The 21,593-nt window shown below is 44.3% G+C and overlaps 2 protein-coding genes across 2 annotated transcripts; both read left to right on the top strand.

The window, feature by feature from the left end:
• Window positions 1-2,237: 2,237 nt before the first annotated feature.
• On the top strand, window positions 2,238-3,020 carry LOC121877865 (pro-resilin-like). Its single transcript, XM_042383775.1, has 3 exons — window positions 2,238-2,275; window positions 2,463-2,549; window positions 2,699-3,020. The coding sequence occupies exons 1-3, from the start codon at window positions 2,264-2,266 to the stop codon at window positions 2,948-2,950; spliced, it is 351 nt and encodes a 116-aa protein (XP_042239709.1). The 5' UTR covers window positions 2,238-2,263; the 3' UTR covers window positions 2,951-3,020.
• Window positions 3,021-18,250: 15,230 nt separating this feature from the next.
• On the top strand, window positions 18,251-19,026 carry LOC121877863 (pro-resilin-like). Its single transcript, XM_042383772.1, has 3 exons — window positions 18,251-18,284; window positions 18,467-18,553; window positions 18,703-19,026. Exons 1-3 carry the CDS (start codon window positions 18,273-18,275, stop codon window positions 18,952-18,954), a joined length of 351 nt encoding a protein of 116 aa, XP_042239706.1. The 5' UTR covers window positions 18,251-18,272; the 3' UTR covers window positions 18,955-19,026.
• Window positions 19,027-21,593: the final 2,567 nt, after the last annotated feature.

Below are 21,593 nucleotides of genomic sequence, written 5' to 3'. Positions count from 1 at the left end.
TCCCAAACCAGTGTTTACCTATTTCACGCCTAAATCTAAATTTGTCTAATTTAAAACCATTGTTACGAGTTCGCTCCTGGTTGGATAATTTGAGTACCTTTGTAATGTCCCCTTTTTTAGCCCTGCCTTCCACTTATACACCTCTATCAGGTCGCCCCTCCCTCTACGTCTCTCAAGGGAGTGCAAATTAAGATGCTTTAACCTGTCTCTATACTCAAGGTTCCTAATGCCCGGGATTAGTCTTGTCATTCTCCTCTGAATTCTTTCCAAGGTTTCTATATCCATTCTGTAATACGGTGACCAGAACTGAACTGCGTAATCCAGGTGTGGTCTCACAAGAGCAAGATACAGTTTTAGGATGACCTCGCTAGTCTTGTAACTAACACTCCTTTGTATGAACCCAAGTACTTTATTAGCCTTGTTACGAGCAAAAACACATTGTTTACTTGGCTTAAGGTTCCTACTTATCATTACTCCTAAATCTCTCTCGCAGTCGGATTTCTCTATGGCATCGTTGTTCATCTGTTATCTGGTTTCTCTGTTTACGTCTCCTATACTGAGTACTTTACATTTGTCTACGTTGAATTTCATCTGCCATTTTTCAGACCATTCGAAAAATTTGTTTAGATCTTCCTGTAGTTTTGCCGAGTCCTCGTCAGATTTGATAACACGTCCTATTTTAGTGTCATCAGCAAATTTACTTATGTTGCTGTCTATGCCGATATCTATGTCGTTTATGTATATAATAAACAATAAAGGTCCAAGTGAGCGGGACACCGGAGTTACTGGTGTTTCTCTAGGAGCCCATTCACCCAGCCTCACCTCGGTATGGCGAACATGCGCATTAAACATACGCAGCCGCGGAGGTTTCAGAAATTGGTCAAAAGTTCGACAAAAGTACGTGTACCCCGGGTCGAGTATGTACCCCAGGTTGGGCGCGCACATGCCTGCACTCTGCACAGAGAGGTGTAAAAGTGAACATTATGAGTAAAGGTAATAAGGGATGCAACCATCCAGTCTTAAGGTATCTTTAATACGAGAACTATCAGCCCATGACCTCTGACCTTTCCAGTTAATCTCTGACCTTCAGAACACTTTCAGATGTAAACCGTTATTATGTAGAGTCTCATATGTAATTACCATGTCAGGACGTTTCAGTCACAGGTGTTTCTGCCTCATCGTCCTCTACTAAGCTCTTTCATCCTAGACGTACGGGCATTAGCCTGTTATGTGTCAACTTAGCTCATCAATCTTGAATGTTTTCAACTCTTTATCTTCGAATATAATTGATTCGTTCAGAACAATATCTAATAAACATTTTTTTTTTTCCATTCTCTAGGAGCGTAGTGGGTATTATTCATTAAACTAATTCCTCGTACGTTACCTAAGACTTGGTGGCCGAAGGATCACAATACCATGACACGTTTTACTTGATGTCAGAATAATTCAGATTATCTTACACATGGCATAGTCTCACAAGCCCAACGGTGGGTATCGTTCACTGTACAGTATGCGAGGTGAACAGGAGGTATTTTGGCCGACAATGAGCTCAACTATCTTCATTTTCCTAATTATAAAATCCCTTTACAGATGGAAGTATTGTGAGAGCACCATTTGGGCCAACAAGCAACCCTAAGGACGGGAAGCGAGTAATGCCTTCACTCGGCCGCTGCACCTCTGGTAGAATGTACGAACTTACGTATATAAAGGGAAGAAGTTACCATAAAAACTGACCCTGAAGGTTAATGAGGAGGTGTGAGCATCTGTAAGCGAGGCAAAAGTGTCCTTAAAAATACTCGTCCTGGAAAACATTAAATACAGTATTCCAAGATCAATAAACTCACAATTAGTTGAACGAGTTACATCACTGGAATAATTTCATCATGTATAATGTTTAGTCGTGATAGGTGTATGGTTTACACTTAAATGTCTCACTGTTCTGCTCCATAAACACCTTCCCTCTGCTGTTTTTTCTCTCATCGACTCCTCAACTACTTCGGCCTTGTGCTTTCCTGTCCACATCAAGTTTTTCTTAATATAAAAATTGCTGAATAACTGTGGAATTCAAAATCACAAGCACAATTTTGCACTCGCTAATTTAGAACAATTATTTACATTCCATGAAATGTCTCGGCACTATCAAACGTAACTCTTCTGTCAAGGTTATTACGTCACATGTGTTGACTGAGGCCCGGAGTATATAAGACGGTGTTACACCTCGATGATCATCATTCTGGGTCTTCTTCCTCACAAAACAACAAACATGTCTCTTAAGGTATCATGACAGTCATGAATCACCGTCATTAATTAATATATAATCCTTGTTTATCTGTGGAATATAAAGTTAACACTTAAGCCTTAAACTATTCAAAATATATCATAGAATACAACCCTAAAATGTCAGAACTTCCCCTGCATGAAATATCAATAAAAGAAAACAATAATCTTATAAACCTTCGCAGTTTGTGCTTGTGTTGTGTGCTGCAACGATGACAGTGGCGCGCCCCCAAAATCGCCCAAATGAGTACTATAGCTCCACAGGTCCTGACGTGAGTAGCGCCACCTGTCTGTGTCACAACCCTCTAAACACTTATGGATGACACCAACCAAATATTAAGCTTCATGTAAAACAGATCAACCTGGCCGTGGTGGCTCGAGTGAGACAGTAAATATACACCTTTCATTATTGTTGTTGCAGACTCCTGCTCAGTACAACTTCAACTGGCAAGTGAAAGATGACCCCTCCGGCAATGACTTCGGTCACGAAGAGTCCCGTGACGGCGACAACACCCAGGGCTCCTACTACGTGCTGCTTCCCGACGGTCGCCTGCAGAGGGTCACCTACACTGTCAACGGCAACTCAGGCTACGTGGCCGAGGTGACCTACGAGGGTGAGGCCCAGTTCCCTACATACCAGTCCTCCTACACCCCAGCTCCTCGCTACGCTTAAGGATTCTTTAAGTGATAATATTTATTGTAACATAACCAACTAATATATGTAAAAAAAACATATATATATATTGATTTTTTTTCTCCAAATCCTTAGACAAGAGGAAGAAATTATATATTTTTTTAATGTTTCATGAACAATATTAAAACTTTGTTTGGTGAGACAAACTATATATCTGCAACATGTAGGGCCATATCTTAGTATACTGGAGATCACTGCAATGCTAAAAGATAAGTTGAAAGTCGAATGGTAATACAACACTTTCCGAGCCGAAAATGATGGAGGTGACGTCAGTTTTGTGTTCACGTTACCCTATTTTTCACGTCCATCCTGACCAATTGTCCTACATGACCACCACTTCCATAACCGAAGAAAAACTACAGTATATGTGGTGGCTGTCAAAATGTGGGTAAACTATTTTAGTACAAAAATAGATATTACTGTAATATTTATTTGGCGTTGTTAAGTCCTTTTCATATATAATTTCATCTGTAAAAGGAAACGCAGAACAATATCTGAGACCAGCAAATGTTACAATGAGAAAACTTATACTCCTGTTGATCTACTAACAAAAAAATTCATAATTTGTTGACTGATAGAGCACAACACATTTCATCTGAGTCATAGATAATTTCTTTACTTTTGTCTAACAAAAATTGTTTGGCGGCAACGCCATCTCATATCTAATTAATTATTGACATGTTGACTCTAATTTCATAATTTTGCCCACCACCTTGATATTACCGGATGTACACATACTGCTTATAATTGTTGCCTTGTCACCAGTATTTGTGACAGTTAATAATGTATAATTATTGCTGTCTTGTCACAAACACGCCAGCCTACCAGTTTCTGACAAACACTTGGTAATCTTTTCACTTCCAACATATTAAATATCTAACGCTAAACTAATGCACCGACCAGCTGTATCATTCCACTAAATGTGACGAAGCACCTACTGCTAGCTTTAATGGGTGCCTGACTGGCTGCACTAAATGTTAGCAAACCAGCAAAATATTTTACAAAAGTACATTAACACACACTGATACTATCTCAGTTACATGATATTCATAATGTAATTCAAGTTGTATTATTATACTTATTTACATAATATTTGTATGAAAATAAGGTAGTACTGTTAGATATTATCCACTAAGTACCAGCAACTTTACGAAACTTTCCCATAGAAGGAAACCTGTATCTTACCTCAAGAATATCCAAAACAAGGTGGAGGAATTCCAATTATCCTAAATTTTATTTTGGCGAATTTCCATTTTTTTTTTTTTTTTTTTAATATACGTTCCTTTACCGAGGACACCATGTGGGCGCTTCATTATGTTGATGTATGCTTTATAACAACCCACAAAACGCTAAGCGACCGATCACCACCCAGTGACCTTTCAATATACCTTACCTAACCAAACCTACCTAATCTAACCTAATTTAACTTAACCTAAGATAATATATATCCATTCTTGAATTAGAGGTGGATTTGGTTTGTTTCAACTTATTTACACCAATCACATCTGTTACGAGTTGGGGATTTAGAATATAGTTAAAAGTCTACCCAGATCCCAACAGGCAACAATAATAAAAAAACCTAACACAAACAGAGACAATCGGACTATAAAAGGGTAGACAAAGGATGCGAGATTTTGTTGTGTATAATAAAGTACCATAAATTCCTTAACAAAATATTCAGCTTTCTATAATTTACCCTTAACCATACTTAACCTAAACATACGCAACATTGGCTTAACAGTATATACATATTTATACAACATACAACAAACAGAAGCAAGTGGAGGTGGGAGGCAATATAAGATTACAAAATACTCAAGTGCAGTGCTGAGATGGCTGACGAGTAAGGCTGAGTATTGAAGAAGATGGTAGGTAGTCACTGTGCCGTAGGTTTCCAGGATAGGTGATCCTAGTGTGGTCACTTCCCAGAGTGAACTGAACTCTCCTTGATCTGGAGCTGATGTGGAAGACTTGGAGGAGGTGACGCATAAACCAGGATATGGAGAAGGGAAACCCCGGAGTGGTAACTAAGACGAGTCATACTCGTGTCTCGTCCCTAGATGGCGTTGCTCGTGGTGCTGGGTAGGTAGATCAGGACAATAGATGGCGTGGTTCGTAGTGCTGGGTAGGTAGATCATGACAATTGATGGCGTGGTTCGTAACACACCCTCCCTCCTAAGACCTCCGTAGCGCGGGCGTGAAGGAGGTGATCACCTGGTGCGTCTGGAGAGTAGCTGCTGCATTTCCACTGGAGCTCGGGATAAGGAGTCCGCAATCAGGTTGTCCGCCCCCTTTATGTGCCGGACTTGTAGATTATAGGGCTGGGTGAGAAGAGCCCAGCGGAGGATTCACTGGTTGGAGGTCTTGTTGGTTTGGATGAACGTGAGCGGGTTATGGTCGGTGAAGACTATGGTGGCTTGTGGGCGAGATTGGAGGAACATTCAAACTTCTTTAATGCCAACACCAGAGCCAGGGCCTCCTTCTCTATGGTCGAGTAGTTGGTCTGATGTTTTTTCAACTTGGCGGAGTAGTATGCCACAGGGTGAAGGACATTAGTGGTTGGGTCGGGTTGTAGGAGCACAGCCCCCACTCTGACACTGCTAGCGTCGATTTGCAGATGGAAGGGCAAGGTGTAGTCAGGGGGGTGGACTACAGGCTTGGAGGCAAGGAAGGCTTTGAGGCGGTGGAAAGGCTGGTCGCACCTCTGGTTCCAGATGTAAGGGACCGCAGAACTGGTAAGGTCTGTGAGGGGTCCGGCCACGCTGGAGAAGTTACTGCAGAACCGACGGTAGTAGCCGCACATCTCCAGGAAGCGCATGAGTTCCTTCCTCGTCCTTGGAGTGGGGAAGGACAAGATGGCTTTAACGTTTGCGTCCTTGGGTCTCACCATACCATGCCCAACGATATGTCCCAAGTAAGTCACTGAGGCCCGGCCAAAAGCAGATTTAGCCAGGTTTATGGTGAATCCAGTCTCTTGCAGTCGTGCGAACAGTATCTCCAAACGCACAAGATGTTCGTCCCAGCCGTCCGACACCACCACCAGGTCATCCAGGTAGGCGAACGTCCCATCTAGGTCCTGAATCAGGTAATTGATTGCCCTCTGGAATGTGGCCGGATCATTAGAAAAGCCAAACGCCATAACCAAATATTGAAAAAGACCAAATGGAGTTATAAATGCTGAGATTATTTTTGCCCTATCCGTGAGACCCACTTGATAATATCCTTTCAACATGTCCACTGCAGTTATAAATTTTGCACAGCCTATGCTGTCTATTATATCTTCAATCAAAGGTAAAGGGTAGGAGTCTGAGACAGTGACCTGGTTCACTTTACGATAATCGGTACAGAAACGAAAAGTGCTATCGGGTTTTGGAATGAGAAGGCAAGGTGAAGCCCAGGGGGAGGTACTAGGCTCAGCTAAGTTATGTTTTAACAAAAAATCTACCTCCTTTTTCATAATCTCTCTTTTTTGTGGATTTAGTCGATATGCTGATTGCCTAATGGGTTGCACATCATCTGAGATTAGCTTAATATCATGTTTAAGTATATTGCAAAACCCTGGGAGGTCCGACGTGACTTTAGGAAATGTTGATAATAACTTAGTGAGATCTTTTGCTTGAGATGGATTCAGAACAGAAAAATACTCATCCAAGTTGTTGAGTATGTGACTGTTAGCAGGGTTTTCTTTAGGTAGAGGGAAGTCTAAATTATCCAATAGATCCATGTCATCTGTCTCCGGCCCTGACAAAACCGTATGCAATACAGGTATGCTTATAGCCTCTGGGATTTCTTCCTCTGACTGCCTGGAATGGTAAAGTTTCATGAGATTAATATGAACAAGTTGTGAATCTTTTCTGCGATCAGGAGTATGGACTATATAGTTGAGGGGAGATAGTTTATTAGCAACTATATTGGGACCAGTAAACTTGCTTTTAAGGGGAGAGCCTGGAATGGGTAGAAAGAGTAACACTTTGTCACCTGGAGAAAATGATCTTTCAACTAATTTAGGTTGGGACCACCATTTTTTCGTGGACTTTTTTAAGTTTGACTGAGCAATGGTTCGGACTTCAGGTAATTTGTCCCGTAAAGTGTCAATGTATTGGGAAACTGTTGCGGGCTTAATAGATGGAGTGTCAAACCACTGCTCCTTTACTATTTTAAGGGGTCCCCTAATTTGTCTCCCATATAGTAACTCGAACGGGGAGAAACCCAATGACTCCTGGGGACAATCCCTGATGGCAAAGAGTAGCATTGATTTGAAAGTTTGATGGAACCGTTCCAAGCAACCTTGGGATTGTGGGTGGTAAGCCGAAGATGTACAATGGTCCACACTGAGGTCTTTCATCACCTGTTTGAAAAGATTGCTCGTAAAATTGGTGCCCTGATCGGATTGGATCTATTTAGGAATGCCCACTGAAGTGAAAAGGTGCAAGTGAGATTTGATTACATTTTTTGAAGTGATGCTTTTAAGGGGAAAAGCCTCAGGATAACGTGTACTGGTATCCATAACTGTGAGCAGGAATTGATTTCCCTTCTTAGTCTTTGGTAATGGGCCCACACAATCCACAACAATCTTTTCAAATGGTGTAGAAAATACTAGGATGGGCTTAATGGGAGCTCCTGGTATACTTTCATTTGGTTTTCCTACCATTTGACAAATATGACAAGATTTTAGGTACTTTGACACATCCTTCCTAAGTCCAGGCCAGTAATAGTGTTGGAGGAGCTTTTTATATGTTTTCAGGATTCCCAAATGTCCTGAAATACCATCATGGGCAAGGGCAATTAATGCTGGTCTGACTGAGGAAGGAATTACCACTTGATATATTTCAAACCACGTGTCTAGATGGGTAAGCTCAGGGGGTCTATAGGCCCTTATCAAAACCCCTTCCTGATAATAAAAACACGGAAGGGTGTTAAAATCTTTACCCTCAACTGCTGCATGATGAAGTTTATTCAAAGATGGATCAGATTGTTGGGCTTTAATGAGCTCATCCTTACTAATGGTCTTATTGTACAGCTCTTCTGTGGGTAGGAAGATATTGGAGGTGGTTTAGATGAAGAGGGCCCATTTCGCACACTCTGTGACCGGGTGACAGCACAAGATGGGAAAAGGTGAGGAGTAGTTTCTTCAAGGTCAGTGGTGGAGTTGACAGGTAAGGGAGAGTCGACTGTCTTTATGTTGGGAACCACTAGATCTCCTACCATGTTGTTGTTGTTGTTGAGATTGTCGGACCGTAGTCCGACACGGGCCTTTGCCTATAGGCGGCCCGTTTGGTGGTTCCGGCTGGAGCTCCAGGAGCAGCCAGACCGGATTGGGATTGGAGGTGGTCCCACCTGCAGATTGGAGGGATACTGCAGGTTGCAAGTGTGAGCGGACCCCCGATCAGTGGACGCTTACCACCAGCCCCCACTCTTGGACGTGGTCAGCTTCGGAGTGGCGCGCCCCCCGAACTGGGGTCCGCACTTGCTGGGAGAGGATGCTTTCTAAGCTATCTGGGTGGTGGGTATCGTGTGATGACCCGGAGTAGGTGGTGAATGTGGTCTGTATGGGCCTTTCGGGTTAGAGTGGCCGCTGGTGTTGTGTGTGTTTCTTGGGAGATTTGAGTTCTGTTTCGGAGGCTTTGTGTGACCTCGCAATCGAGGAGATAGTGTTCAAGTGGGTTGGCTGCTGGCTCCTGACAGTAGGTGCATTCCATGACGTCATTTCCGATCATCTGCCAGGAGCACTTGTACCCTAGTCGTAGTCGATGAAGGCTGACTTGGGTTTGTCTTGGAGTTTTCTTGACAGCGAAAGGTGGTTCCCCTTTTGTGGCCGCCAGGTACCATTTGGCTGATTGGGAACCAGCGTTGAGTGCATGAAGGAAGCTCTTTTTGATGTGGAGCTTGGTAGTCTTTCTGAGGTGATTCTTGATCTGTTGCACACTTGCTGGAACTTGGATGTGTACGCTACTAGAACGTGTGGCTGCCTTGGCTGCTTCGTCTGCTACGTCGTTTCCTCCGATCCCTACATGACTGGGAATCCAGTGTAAGACGACTGGTCGGTTTTGGCTTTGGAATTCCTGTAGCTGTGCGAGGATCGAGGTGATGATGTGGACGTTGTCTCTTGGTTGACTGTGTTGCAGCGCCTGCATGGCCGATTTCGAGTCCGTGTGAATTATGACGGACTTGTTGTGTTGTGTTGCAGCGTGTTGTAGGGCCTTTGAGATTGCTACCAGTTCTGTTTGTAGGGTGGAGCAGTCGTTGGAAAGTCTCCATTGGAGGGTCTGACCTTGGGTGTAGAAGGCCGCTCCGGATCTATGATGTTTTGGGTCCACCGAGCCGTCTGTGAAGTATGATGCTGCATCAGCCGGTGTCTCGGTGGCTATGGCTTCGAGAGTTATTTTTTTGAGGTCCTCCTTCTGGAGGTTGGCTTTACTATCGCCTAGGTCGGTAAATTTGAGTGTGGCTGGTGGAGGGCTCCATGGTGGAGGAACAGCGTAACCATTGTCTCGTGTGTCTTGGTTGTTCTTGACGAGTGTTTCTGCTTGCAGGTGTCGGATGACCTCGCTTGCCTCGTGCGACCAGGTGGCCCCTCGCACTCTGTGGTCGAGGTGGAGGGAGGCACTGATTCGAATCTTGGCAACTGTGGGCTTGTCTGCTCTACAGATTTTGGCGAGGAGACCGGCTGTCACCTGCTTGACTCGTACTGCCAGGGGTGGTAGTTCGGTTTCCATTTGCAGATTGCAAATTCTGGTCCACATGGGTGCTCCGAGCATGGTCCTGAGAGCATTGTTTTGGATGACTTCTAGCTTAGCTATTTGGTCTTCTCTCAGTCCAATGAGTGCTGGAGCACTGTAATCTACCAGCGATCTGATGGCGGCTGTGTAGTAGGCTTTGAGCACATGAAGGTTTGCTCCTGCGGATTTGCTGGTGAGCGACCTCATTATATTGTGTCTGCTCTTCGTCCTGTGCCTGAGATACTCGAGTTGCGGCTTGAAGGTGAGTTTCTGGTCAAACCAGATTCCAAGACACTGGTGGGCGTTGGTCCAGACTACCGGCGTGTTTTGTATGGAGAGCATCTTGTCTGGTGTGTCTGTGCAGATGGCCATCGCTTTCGACTTGGCTGGATTTATCTTGAGTCCAAGTCTGTTGCACTCCTCTTCTATAAGTTGGAGTGCGTGTTGCGTGTTGGCTAGTCTGTTCGATCCTCTTACTATAAGCTGTAAGTCGTCTGCATAGCATAGGAGCTTGGCTGTTTGTCTGAAAGGAAGTTTGACTAGATTTTCCATCAGGACATTGAACAGCATTGGACTGAGGATGCCTCCTTGTGGGGTTCCGTTTTCATGGACCCTGTAGCTTGAGGTTGCTCCCTGAAAGCGTACTCGTGCTTCTCTCTGTGTGAGGTAGTTCTGGATCCACCCCAGCAACCTTCCTTTGACGCCTTTTTTAGCGAGCGTAGTTGTAATGGCCAATGGATTTGCTAGTTCGAAGGCTTTCTCCAGGTCGAGGAAGACCACCAGAGCTGGTTTGTTGTCCACTGTGCTGAGTATCTCGGCGATGTTGTTGCCTGTGCCGGTGTTCTCGGTGTAAGCAAAGATGTGAGGGTGTGGGCTGCCTACTTTCCACTTGAGTCGGTTGAGAGCCATTCTTTCTCCCGTCTTCGCTATGCATCTGAGAAGGGAGATGGGCCTCGGTTTGTCTGGTTCTCTGGGCTTCGGAATGGGCTGTATATCTCCCTTCTTCCATTCCGGTGGGAGTCTTTGTGCTGTCCACGAGGCATTGATGGCTTGCAGCAGAGCCTCGTGTCCGGCTTCTCCGGCATGGGAAAGCATGGAGTAGGTTATCCTGTCGGCCCCTGGTGCTGTGTCCTTGCTTCGTTTTAGCGACTTCTGGAGTTCTTGCTGGTTGAATGGTCTGTCAGTGTCATCTTCACTGTTGCAGGCCTCTTCGATCATCTGGAGTCTGACCTGTCGCAGACGCCGTTGTGTCTCCTCCGCCTGTCTCGGGAGGTTTTTCGTTGCTGCTCGGTCAGAGAACAGTTTTGCAAGTCAATCGGCTTCCTCTTCTGGGTTGGGATGGGTTGGTGGTGGTGGCGTTGCCTTCCCAGATGCCCTTCGGATCTGGGCCCACATCTTGCCAAGGGAGGTGTGCTCGTTCAGTTCGGAGCACCACTTGAGCCAGCTTACGTTTTTTATTTCTTCCTTCACTTCCCTGGTATCCTTAACTATGACTTGCAGGAGATGTCTGTTTGTTGCCGTGGGATGTCTCCTGTAGTTTCTTCGGGCCATGTTCACTCTGTGGTTGAGTTCTTTCACCCTGGGACAGTAGTACCAGTAATCATTGTACTGTCTTGATGTGGGTTTTGTTTTTGGGATAGCCTCTTCTGCCGCTTGGTGAAACGCCTCGACCAATTGGTGGTGGAGGGTTGTCTCATCCACGGGTGCTGCGCCGGCCGGCTGTGATTTTTCGCGCCACTTAGCCAGGTGTTTCTTAAAGAGTCCCCAGTCTGCCTTTTGGGTATTGTATCTCCATCTCGGGGGGGGTGGAGTGGGGAGTTTGTTCACCTTCAGCGTTGTTAGGGTTGCGAAGTGGTCGCTGGTCAGCGTGGGGTGTATCTGCCAGGAGGCCGAAGGCTGTAGTGCACTGGAGACGAAGGTTAGATCTAGCCTTCCTCCCCTAATGTGGGTGGGCTCTCCGGTGTTCAGGAGGCAGATCTCGGGTGTATCTTGAAAGGTGGTGTATAGGTGTAGGCCGTCTTCATTTGTGGGGCTTGCCGAGCTTAGGAAGGGATGATGTGCGTTGAAATCCCCTCCTATGAGTGTGGCGTGGTCAGCGGCCGAAGCAAATAATTGAGTAACCTCCAGTGAGCCCCTTGGGTTCTTGTAGATGTTGTGAACAGTTAATTCCCGTTCTTGGAGGGTTACTTTGACGGCCTGTGTCTCGATGTTTTCCCCACATGGAAATTGCTGCGTGACATCGGCGGAGGGTATGCTTGACTTGACCAAGATCATACATCCTCTTGTTGACGCCTGCGTGAAATGCCTCCTGTATGTCTTGTAACCGCTGAATTTGAAACAGTGGTGTTCTTGTAGAAGTGTTTCTTGTAGGAGTATGATGTCAAGCTTGTCCTTGGCTGCTGCTTCTTGTAGGAGGTGTTTCTTGTTTTTGATGCCCTGAGCATTCCATGTTAGGATGTTCAGGGTGCTGATGTTTTCCACCACTGTTTCATCGGGGACTTCTGGTGGTCCTCGATGGAGATGTCCAAGCTCGATTCCAACTGGATCAGGTTCATATCTTCGTGTTCTGTGGTTTTTGCCTTCTGGGCCGTGGTTCGGTTCAGGGGAGTTGAAACGTCCAGTTTCTTTCTGGGAGCTGTCGGTATCTTGGGTTCTCTGGTGGCCTTCTTCGGTGTAGAGTGTACCTCGGCTGTCACTCGTGTGAGGACCGGCGTGGCTTCCTCCACTGAGTTGGCTGGAGCTGTGGCGACTTGCCCGAGGACGCTCCCCATGAGTATTTGGAGCTGTGTGGGTTGGATCTTGTGGTCCAGTAGTCCGGCTAGGCCCTCCGCGAAGGTTGTCAGTACCTTGGCTAGGTCTGATACGTGTATCATTCCTTCTGGTGCCTTGGTGTGTGCTTCTTTTGTCTTTCTCGTGGTTGTCGTTGTCTGCTGCTTGGGTGGCTGAGGTGTGGCCGTAGTGAGGCCAGGAAACTGGGCTGCACTTTGGGTGTTGACTGGCTGAGGAGGTTGTCTTTGTTGTTTTGGCCTTTGGGTTCCCCACACGAAGGTACTTGGTGGGGCTGGTGTGTAGGCGGTGGGGGCCGGTCTTGCTGCTGGTCGGTTTGCCTGGACCCTCTTTGTTCTCTCGGAGCATCCAGGATTCCAGGCGTGGTGTTTGCCCCCGCAGTTGGCACACTTGGGGGCAATTTTTTCCCCATTTTTCAACTTGGTGAGGCAGGAGTGTGTGCCGTGCTTCTGTGCGCAGACTGCGCAGATTTCCTTGTACGTGCACCTTGTCTGATGGTGCCCGTATTTCTGGCATCTGAAGCACCGCAGGGGCTCTGGGACGAAGGGCCTCACTTCGTAGATCCCCCAGGTTTTGAGGTCTATGGTGCTGGGGGGTGAGCCGTAGTGCGTTATGAGCACTTGTTTCGTGGTGGCCGTCTTGTCGGAAAGGGGAGAGCATCTCTCGGCTTTTAAGATCTTCAGGTGGTTCTCCAGGGGTTCGAGAGGTAGTTCCTTTGGGTACCGGAGGACTACCGACTTCATCAGTTTCTGGGCGGGGTCCAGCTTTGTTGACGCAACGGTGGTGGTGTTTTGCAGGTAAGTGTCGAGGGTGGTGGCAGAGTCCTTGTCTTTGGGGTGAATAATCATCTCCCCCTTTAGGTTGGGCCGCACTGAGAACTTGGCCAGTGGGTTTTGCTTTTCCATCTCTGTGACGGCGGCATATGTTGTTTTTGCGTCCGTTTTCGTGATTCGGAATTTTGGCAGTGTCGTTGGAGGTGAGCTGGTGGTGGTGATGGGTGCCTTTTGGGCTGCTTGACGGCATTCGTTTCCCGAAAAGGCACGTCGGCGTTTCTTGTTTTCTACCTTCGTCCAGTTGTCCTCAGTGGCGGTAGCAGTGGTGGTGGAGTTGTTGGAGGTGGTGGCAGTGTTCCTACTTTTCAGGGCTTCATTGAAGGCGCGTAACTGGTCCGCTTTCTCTGTGCGAAGCCTGTCGTAGTTCGGGTCGTCAGGTTGGCGGTTCAGGCGGGGGTCGCGGTTAGGAGGGCGTACGCGCTCCATAACCGGGTTTTTTTTTTTTTTTAGATCCTACCTATTCCGGTTGAGTAAATAGCAGAGGAATTACAGCACTCCCCACTGGCTGGTGGTCGTAGAGTGGTTCCTGAGCTTCTCTCCCGGAGCCCCGTTGGGGAAGCCTACTTCCTAGTGTATGTGACTGCTCACTTATAGACGTGAGCTAAGTGTGCCTATTTGGGAAGGATAAGGATTGCTACCCTCTTTCCAGGTGGACCCGCACGATCACGGTTTTCCTGGAAAGACTCGGCTGGGATGGGTTTTGCTCCAACCCCCTTTCGTGTTCACAATCTCCTGGGAGGGAGGTGAACAGTTACAGGGGGGACCGCAGGACGAATACACTTTTGAGGGTGCAGGTCCCTAGGCCAGAGCGAAAAAGGAAAAATAGTAGTAGAAGGAAAAGAGCTCAAACCACGCCGGGAATATCGCGCTATAACTGCTCTCCAGCTGGAGTGTGGGTCACTCACACCACCAGTGGGGAGGGCAAGCTAATGCTCGATAAACCGAGAACGCTCGTGAGTTGTTGTGGACGATGACAGTCGTGGGTGGTCCGGTCAGGGAAGATGGCCAACAATGGCACAAGGGAGAGGACGGTCTTCACAGTTCCGGGTCCAGCAGGAGGTCTTGGATCTTTCCTAATGGCTACTTGCACTTCCCCAGTAATCAAGGGACATTGGAGGTGCACTTTAGCTAAGGGATAGGAAGAATGGGATGAGAGAACTGAAATTAGATCTCTCATTAGTAAATGCGGTAGATATATCAGGAATGACGTTAAAAAGGAGGATAGATTGTGCTGCGCCCGTATCACGTAGTATACGAATAGGGAAAGAACGAGACCCCTATATGATTGAAATTTTTCCCTCATAGGTGAATGAAGAGAAGAGATCCTGATGGGGCCTTTCCACATTGGTGGTTGCTATTGGTTTGAATTTGGGATCCAGGGAACTACTTTTAGAAGTTCGACACTTTCGGTGTTTACAAGACTGGATCGTATGGCCTGGTTTTTTACAGTAAGAACAATAAAACTTGGTTGCATCAGGGCGGGGGGGGTGGTAGGTGTGGGACCTTTCGACCTACCACTCACGTCCCCAAGGTTATCATCAGAGGAGGACCTAACATGCCGGAAAGTACCACGTTCCCTACTGCCCAGTGACTCCACCAGCAAGGCGTACGCATCAGCCAGCTCAGCCGCACGCCCCAAATTAACCTCTCCATGCTCCTCCACATGCTTCAAGATGTGAAATTGTATCTTGCTCTTCCACTCCTCCAGGACTACCAAGTTTAACAAATCCTGAAATGTGGAGGTCTCTGTAGCCTCTAACCACTTCTTGAAAAACCTAAGCTTTTCTTGAGCAAACTCAACAAAGGTGTGTGAAAATGTTTTGGTTAGTTTACGGAACTTCTGCCGGTATCTATCTGGCGTGATAGCATAAGAGGTGAGGATATTCTTTTTTACGTTATCATAGTCATCAGTCTGGTCTAAACAGTTATAAACTCTACGAGCCTTACCACATAATTTAGGAACTAACACCGACACCCACTGGTCCTTAGGCCACTCATTGTTCCCGGCTATTTTCTCAAAAGTCCTAAATGACCCGTCCATATCGGATTCATGAAACTCGGGAACACGGGAAGAAGCATTAGCAGGGTTAAAAGCAGCTATTCTCTCTTTTAATGCCACTTCTTTTGATTTAAACTCCGATGTTAAGGTGACTTCTTTCTCTTTCACCTGTAGTTCTTTCAGTCTAACCTCCTACTCCAACTTGGCCTGTTCCGACCTTTCCTCATGCTCCAACTTGGCCTGTTCCGACCTTTCCTCATGCTCCAACTTGGCCTGTTCCAACTTTTCTTCATGCTCCAACTTGGCCTGTTCCAACTCATGCTCCAACTGGAGTTCTTTCATTTTGATTTGGAACTCGAACCTAGCTCGTTCTAGTTCTAAGGCGTCTATTCTTTGTGTTTCTTCTTGAGGGCTAGCCAGACCTGAGGCAACTTCTGAGTGAGGAGGGGTGGTGGATAGTGGTTGAAGTTTCTTGGACATGGGAGTTAATCGGTCAACAGCGGATTCTTTTAAAACTTCTTGTTAAACCAACATTTCATTTACCTGATTTTTTAACATTTCCTTAGTCAGTTGCTGTGAATATGGGATATTGTAATAGTTGGCTATTTCTTTCCATTCTTTCTTCAGGATATTAACACGTAATTTAGCTACGGAAGGATTTTCAATAAAATCCTGGAGATCAAAACATGAGGTAGCCATTGTTAATAAAAACTAGATAAATTAATTAATGGCCAAAAAGATAAGATAAGTGGATTACCCTAGAAAATATCACGGCAGTGGATAACCAGAAAGTCCCGGAAACTACCCAAGTTATACCTAGGGAAATTACACTTATGAATATTGTTCTTCTGATAAGATCCTTAGATAAGGATAAGAGACTTGGAAAGGTACTTGAAACAGGAAGGGCGTATTACGGCATTAATATAAAGATCCGGATAAACAACCCTTGAGTTACTTTATTATTGACCCCGAATGAGATAATGAGAAGAACAATAATTGAGGCTTTATAATTATGGGGTCCTGGTAGAGCGGGGCGTCCCAAGATATCACTTCACCCTAAACTAGTGACTATGGAACAGCCTACTCTGGAGCGAGGGTACGGCATTAAACAGATCCGGATTCTTCCCTACACTCGATAAGACTTACTACACGACTGCCTACGTGTAATAACAGGTAAGCCTTATGACACTTGGAACCTAATATCCTACGTCTGTCACTCTTACTGTACGATAATACCAATATATGCACACACATATGAAGGAAACTTTAAACCACCGTAAAGCAATTGTGAACAGAAGTGACTGGGAGGAATATTTAACAAGGAGTAGCAAGGGGGGGGAAGAAATTTGGCACTTAAGGTTAGGTCCTGTCACGGTCGCCATTTGTTACGAGTTGGGGATTTAGAATATAGTTAAAAGTCTACCCAGATCCCAACAGGTAACAATAATAAAAAAAACTTAAACAAACAAAGACAATCGAACTATAAAAGGGTAGACAAAGGATGCGAGTTTTTGTTGTGTATAATAAAGTACCATAAATTCCTTAACAAAATATTCAGCTTTCTGCAATTTACCCTTAACCATACTTAACCTAAACATACGCAAAATTAGCTTAACAGTATATACATATTTATACAACATACAACAAACAGAAGCAAGTGGAGGTGGGAGGCAATATAAGATTACAAAATACTCAAGTGCAGTGCTGAGATGGCTGACGAGTAAGGCTGAGTATTGAAGAAGAAGGTAGGTAGTCACTGTGCCGTAGCTTTCCAGGATAGGTGATCCTAGTGTGGTCACTTCCCAGAGTGAACTGAACTCTCCTCGATCTGGAGCTGATGAGGAAGACTTGGAGGAGGTGACGCAACAACCAGGATATGGAGAAGGGAAACCTCGGAGTGGTAACTAAGACTAGTCATACTCGGGTTTCATCCCTAGACGGCGTTGCTCGTGGTGCTGGGTAGATAGATCATGACAATAGATGGCGTGGTTCGTAGTGCTGGGTAGGTAGATCATGACAATTGATGGCGTGGTTCGTAACACATACATAATGCAAACAAGTCAATATGTCGCGACCGGGAACTTGAACGTCACTGTAGATTCGTGTTCAGCAAAATAACTTACAGATAAAATCATATTGTAAAGTGGTTCTCTTCTATAATTTGTTCATAAAGTTCTAACCGAAAGAGATTTTTTTTTCATTATACCGTGGAAATATCCAAACTGCTACACTTAAGGTAATTTACCCCCGTGTTAGGAATCCCCGTAAAACATTAATGGTGGTCTATCAGTTTCCAGACCACATTAAATACTTCTTTATGTTTGGAAAAGATACTGGAGACAGTGATAGTGGGTCGTCTTGTGTATAGAGAGATATTAAAAGAATGTTTATGTATATGTGTACACGAGACCTTACAAGGCATCATTAGTGTCAAATGAACAGAGAAACTAAAGGTGACGATTTGCCTGTATTTCGTCTACCTGTCTGAGGTGTGAGCATCTGAAAGTGAGGCAGAAGCTTCCTTAAAAATAACACTCCTCGAAGAGATGAAATATTCCATGATCACTAAACACACAAATGGTTGTGTTACGTCTGTAGCAGAATTTCATCCGTGTATAATTTTAGTCTATGATTGGCGTATGGTTCACACTTAAGTGTCTCACAGTTTCTCTCTGCCTCTCACGCCGATAGCCTCCTCAACTTCATGACCTTGTTCTGGTTGGTGAACATAAACACATATCTGTGTAATGCAAAAACCGCTGAATCACAATAGAGTTATAACAGCATGCTAATATTCTGCAATCGTAAATTTAGAACAATATCTGTATTAGAGAATATCAAGCGTAACTCTTCTTTGTCAAGGTTATTACGTCACAGGTGTTGACTGAGGCCCCAAGTATATAAGATGGTATTACACCTCAATGATCATCAGTCTGAATCTTCTTCCACACAAAACAACAAACATGTCTCTTAAGGTATCATGGCAGTCAATAAGCAACGCCATGAGTTTTTATATAATCCTTGTTTATTTTTGGAAATTAAAGCTTTTATTTCAGTTATAAACTATTGAAAATATATCATACAACCTTAAATTTTTCAGACGGCCTTATCATGAACTCTCAGTAATAGAAAATAATAATGATAAAAACTTTCACAGTTCGTGCTCGTGTTGTGTGTTGTGAGGATGGCAGTGGCGCGCCCCCAGAATCACCCCAGACAGTACTATGGCTCCCCAGGTTCTGACGTGAGTAGTGCCACCTGTCTGTGTAAACACCCCCAACAAACTATAGTGGCTGACACCAGTATAATATTAACATGTGTATAACTGGTCAACCTGACTATGGTGACTTTTGTGAGACAGCAAATATCCACATTTAATTATTATTGTTGCAGACTCCTGCTCAGTACAACTTCAACTGGCAAGTAAAGGATGACCCCTCCGGCAATGATTTCGGCCACGAAGAGTCCCGTGACGGCGACAACACCCAGGGCTCCTACTACGTGTTGCTTCCCGACGGTCGTCTACAAAGAGTCATCTACACTGTTAATGGAGACTCCGGTTACGTGGCCGAGGTCACCTACGAGGGTGAGGCCCAGTTCCCTAAATACCAGTCGTCCTACACCCCAACTCCTGCCTACGGCTAAGAATTGATGAATTCATAATATTTATTATAACATAATCAATTATTATTTGTAAAATAAATTTCTGCAAAGATATTTCCTTTTTCCTAAACCCTGAGACAGGAGAAAACATGGCATCTTGTTAATGTTGTCTTGCACAGTATATTTCTTTTCCTAAAACATTAACCGTAATATATTAAAGAAACTTTAGATCTACAACATATAGAGCCACATAAAAGTATACTAGAGATCACTGGAGTGTTAAGGGATCACTTGAAGATCGAATATTAATACGACATTATTTTTGTGTCTAATTTTGTACAGGAGACGTTAATGTTGTTTGTGTGGGAGTACATACAGGTATAGCGTTAATAGTGTCAGTGTGTAGAAAAGAAACATTTCTAGTAAGTCTACTGTATAAGAGACAATAATAATTGCATAGGAGAGAGCAGGACACGTTGATTTTGTGTCTATCAATGTATGAGACGTAATACTGTGACAATGAGTTTAAAGAAATTAATAGTCTTTCCTTTTATATACAGAAGCATCCAGGTGTGTTATTACACCCCTACCGTGTTTCCCTTGCTCATGTGGCGCTGTCGCACTACTCGTGTGGCCACGGAACTGATAGGGCCTTGCGACTTTGGCACATGAACAAGGAAGACACGGTTGGGGTGTAACAACATAATGTACTTGAGGTGTTAACAGTACTTTATGGGGACCTATTATGGTGTTATGTAACCAAAACAATTTTGCTCCATATCAATATTGAATGATAAACGAGTCTCTTTGAAATAATTGCCCGTTAAGGACGGTGTGAACACACACTGTATACCATGCCATCGGTGTACAACAGGCAGCATTGCTACATTATACTTTCCCTCCTTTACTTTTCAAATTACTTAGTTGGGTGAACCAGTGATGTATTCACTCCATCTTTGCACCCTATTTACATAAACATAGTATCACGTATTAGAAACTTCTGTCAACAGTTTCAGGTTTACTCGGAACGTCCAAAAAATATTTAGTGAAATAATGTATGTCAGATGTTAACTAGAAATTCCCCTCGCGAATAAGTTGCAGTGGGTTCCCAGAGAATTTAAGTATCGGAAAAGGAAATAGTCAGTAAATTTTAGATATCAGATACGAGGAGGGTAGTTATAATAAATCTTAATACTAATAAATATCAAATTACAACACCTGGATTGGCTGTGTAATGACAAGACGCCGGTCCTATGCCAGGTATAACCGAACACACAAGATTTTAAAGTAGTAAATGGCAAAACAGATACAAGAATACGAGCACTCTGGTGGTCCTGTATAATGGTGCTCAAAAAAGTACGTAAGTAAGGATCTCGGACCTTGTATCACTAATAAATAAAGCCTAATGATAAAGGTTCACTGGCAAAATCATGTAAGTCACATTATGAGCTCACAAGTAGCACGCGAGGCTGAAAAGATCACTTTGATAATAGTGGTGAAATACACAATGATCACATAGCCGTAAGGTAGCAGATACGAGGCTGAAACTTGCGTTGAGGAAGACGAACTTTTCAAACACTGGCTGTTGAAGAGGGAATGAGTGCTAGAACAGCAGCTGGACAAGGCTTATATGGACTCGACTCACGAAAAACCGTGGGCTTATGACAGCACTTCTGTTATATGCGACGTTGGTTGGTTGATGAGCTACTCTAGTGGCTATTATTATAACTAATTCTCCTGATGTTATCTAAGTACTCGATGGTCGAAAGAAAGCGATAACATGACAAGTTTTACTTGAGATCAAAACCATTCGAATTATCCTACACATGGTGTATTGAGGTAAAAATTAGTTTAAGAAGCCTAGCGGTGGATATCGTTCACTATATACGAGTATTTTGGTTAGCGAAGAGAAATTGCGGCCGACAATGAGCTCGATTATCTACACTTTTCAATCTAAAAAAGTCCTTTCACTTCTGGAAGGACTGTATGAACAACTTCTGGACGAATAAGTACTTCTTCGAACGGGAACCCAGTTGTATTCACTCGGCCGCTGCACCTCTGATACAATACACGAACTTGAGTACACAAAGGGAAGACGTTACCATAAAAACTGACTCTAAAGGTTGTGAGAATCGGCAAGTTAGGCAGAAGTGTCCTTAAAATCCACATCCTGCAAAAAATAATTATTCAGTGATCAATAAACCTACAATTAGTTGAACTAGTTACATCACTAGAAGAATCTCGTCTTTTATAAATGTAATTCATGATTGGTGTATGGTTCAGTGTCTCACTGCTTTGCTCGATAAACACCTTCCCTCTGTTTTGTTTTTCTCTCTCATCGTCTCTTCATTTTCTTCGGCCTTGTGCTGACCAGACAAAATCAACACAGCTTTGTTTAATGTAAAAATAGCTGAATTACAGAAGAATTCAAAACCAAAAGCGCATATTTTGCCTCGCTATTTTAGAATAAATATTTGAATTACACAGAATCTCTCCGCATTATCAGACGTAATTCCTCTGTGTCAAGGTTATGACGTCACATGTGTTGACAGAAGCCCGAGTATATAAGGTAGTGTTACACCTCGATGATCATCAGTCTGGGTCTTCTTTATCACAAAACAACAAACATGTCTCTTAAGGTATCATGACAGTCATGAATCATCGTCAGGAACTTTGATCCT

Source organism: Homarus americanus, unplaced genomic scaffold, assembly GCF_018991925.1.
Source record: "Homarus americanus isolate GMGI-L3 unplaced genomic scaffold, GMGI_Hamer_2.0 scaffold24523, whole genome shotgun sequence".
NCBI lineage: Eukaryota > Metazoa > Arthropoda > Malacostraca > Decapoda > Nephropidae > Homarus > Homarus americanus.
The sequence above is the reverse complement of the archived record's forward strand: the minus strand, read 5'-3'. Positions and strand labels throughout refer to the sequence as shown.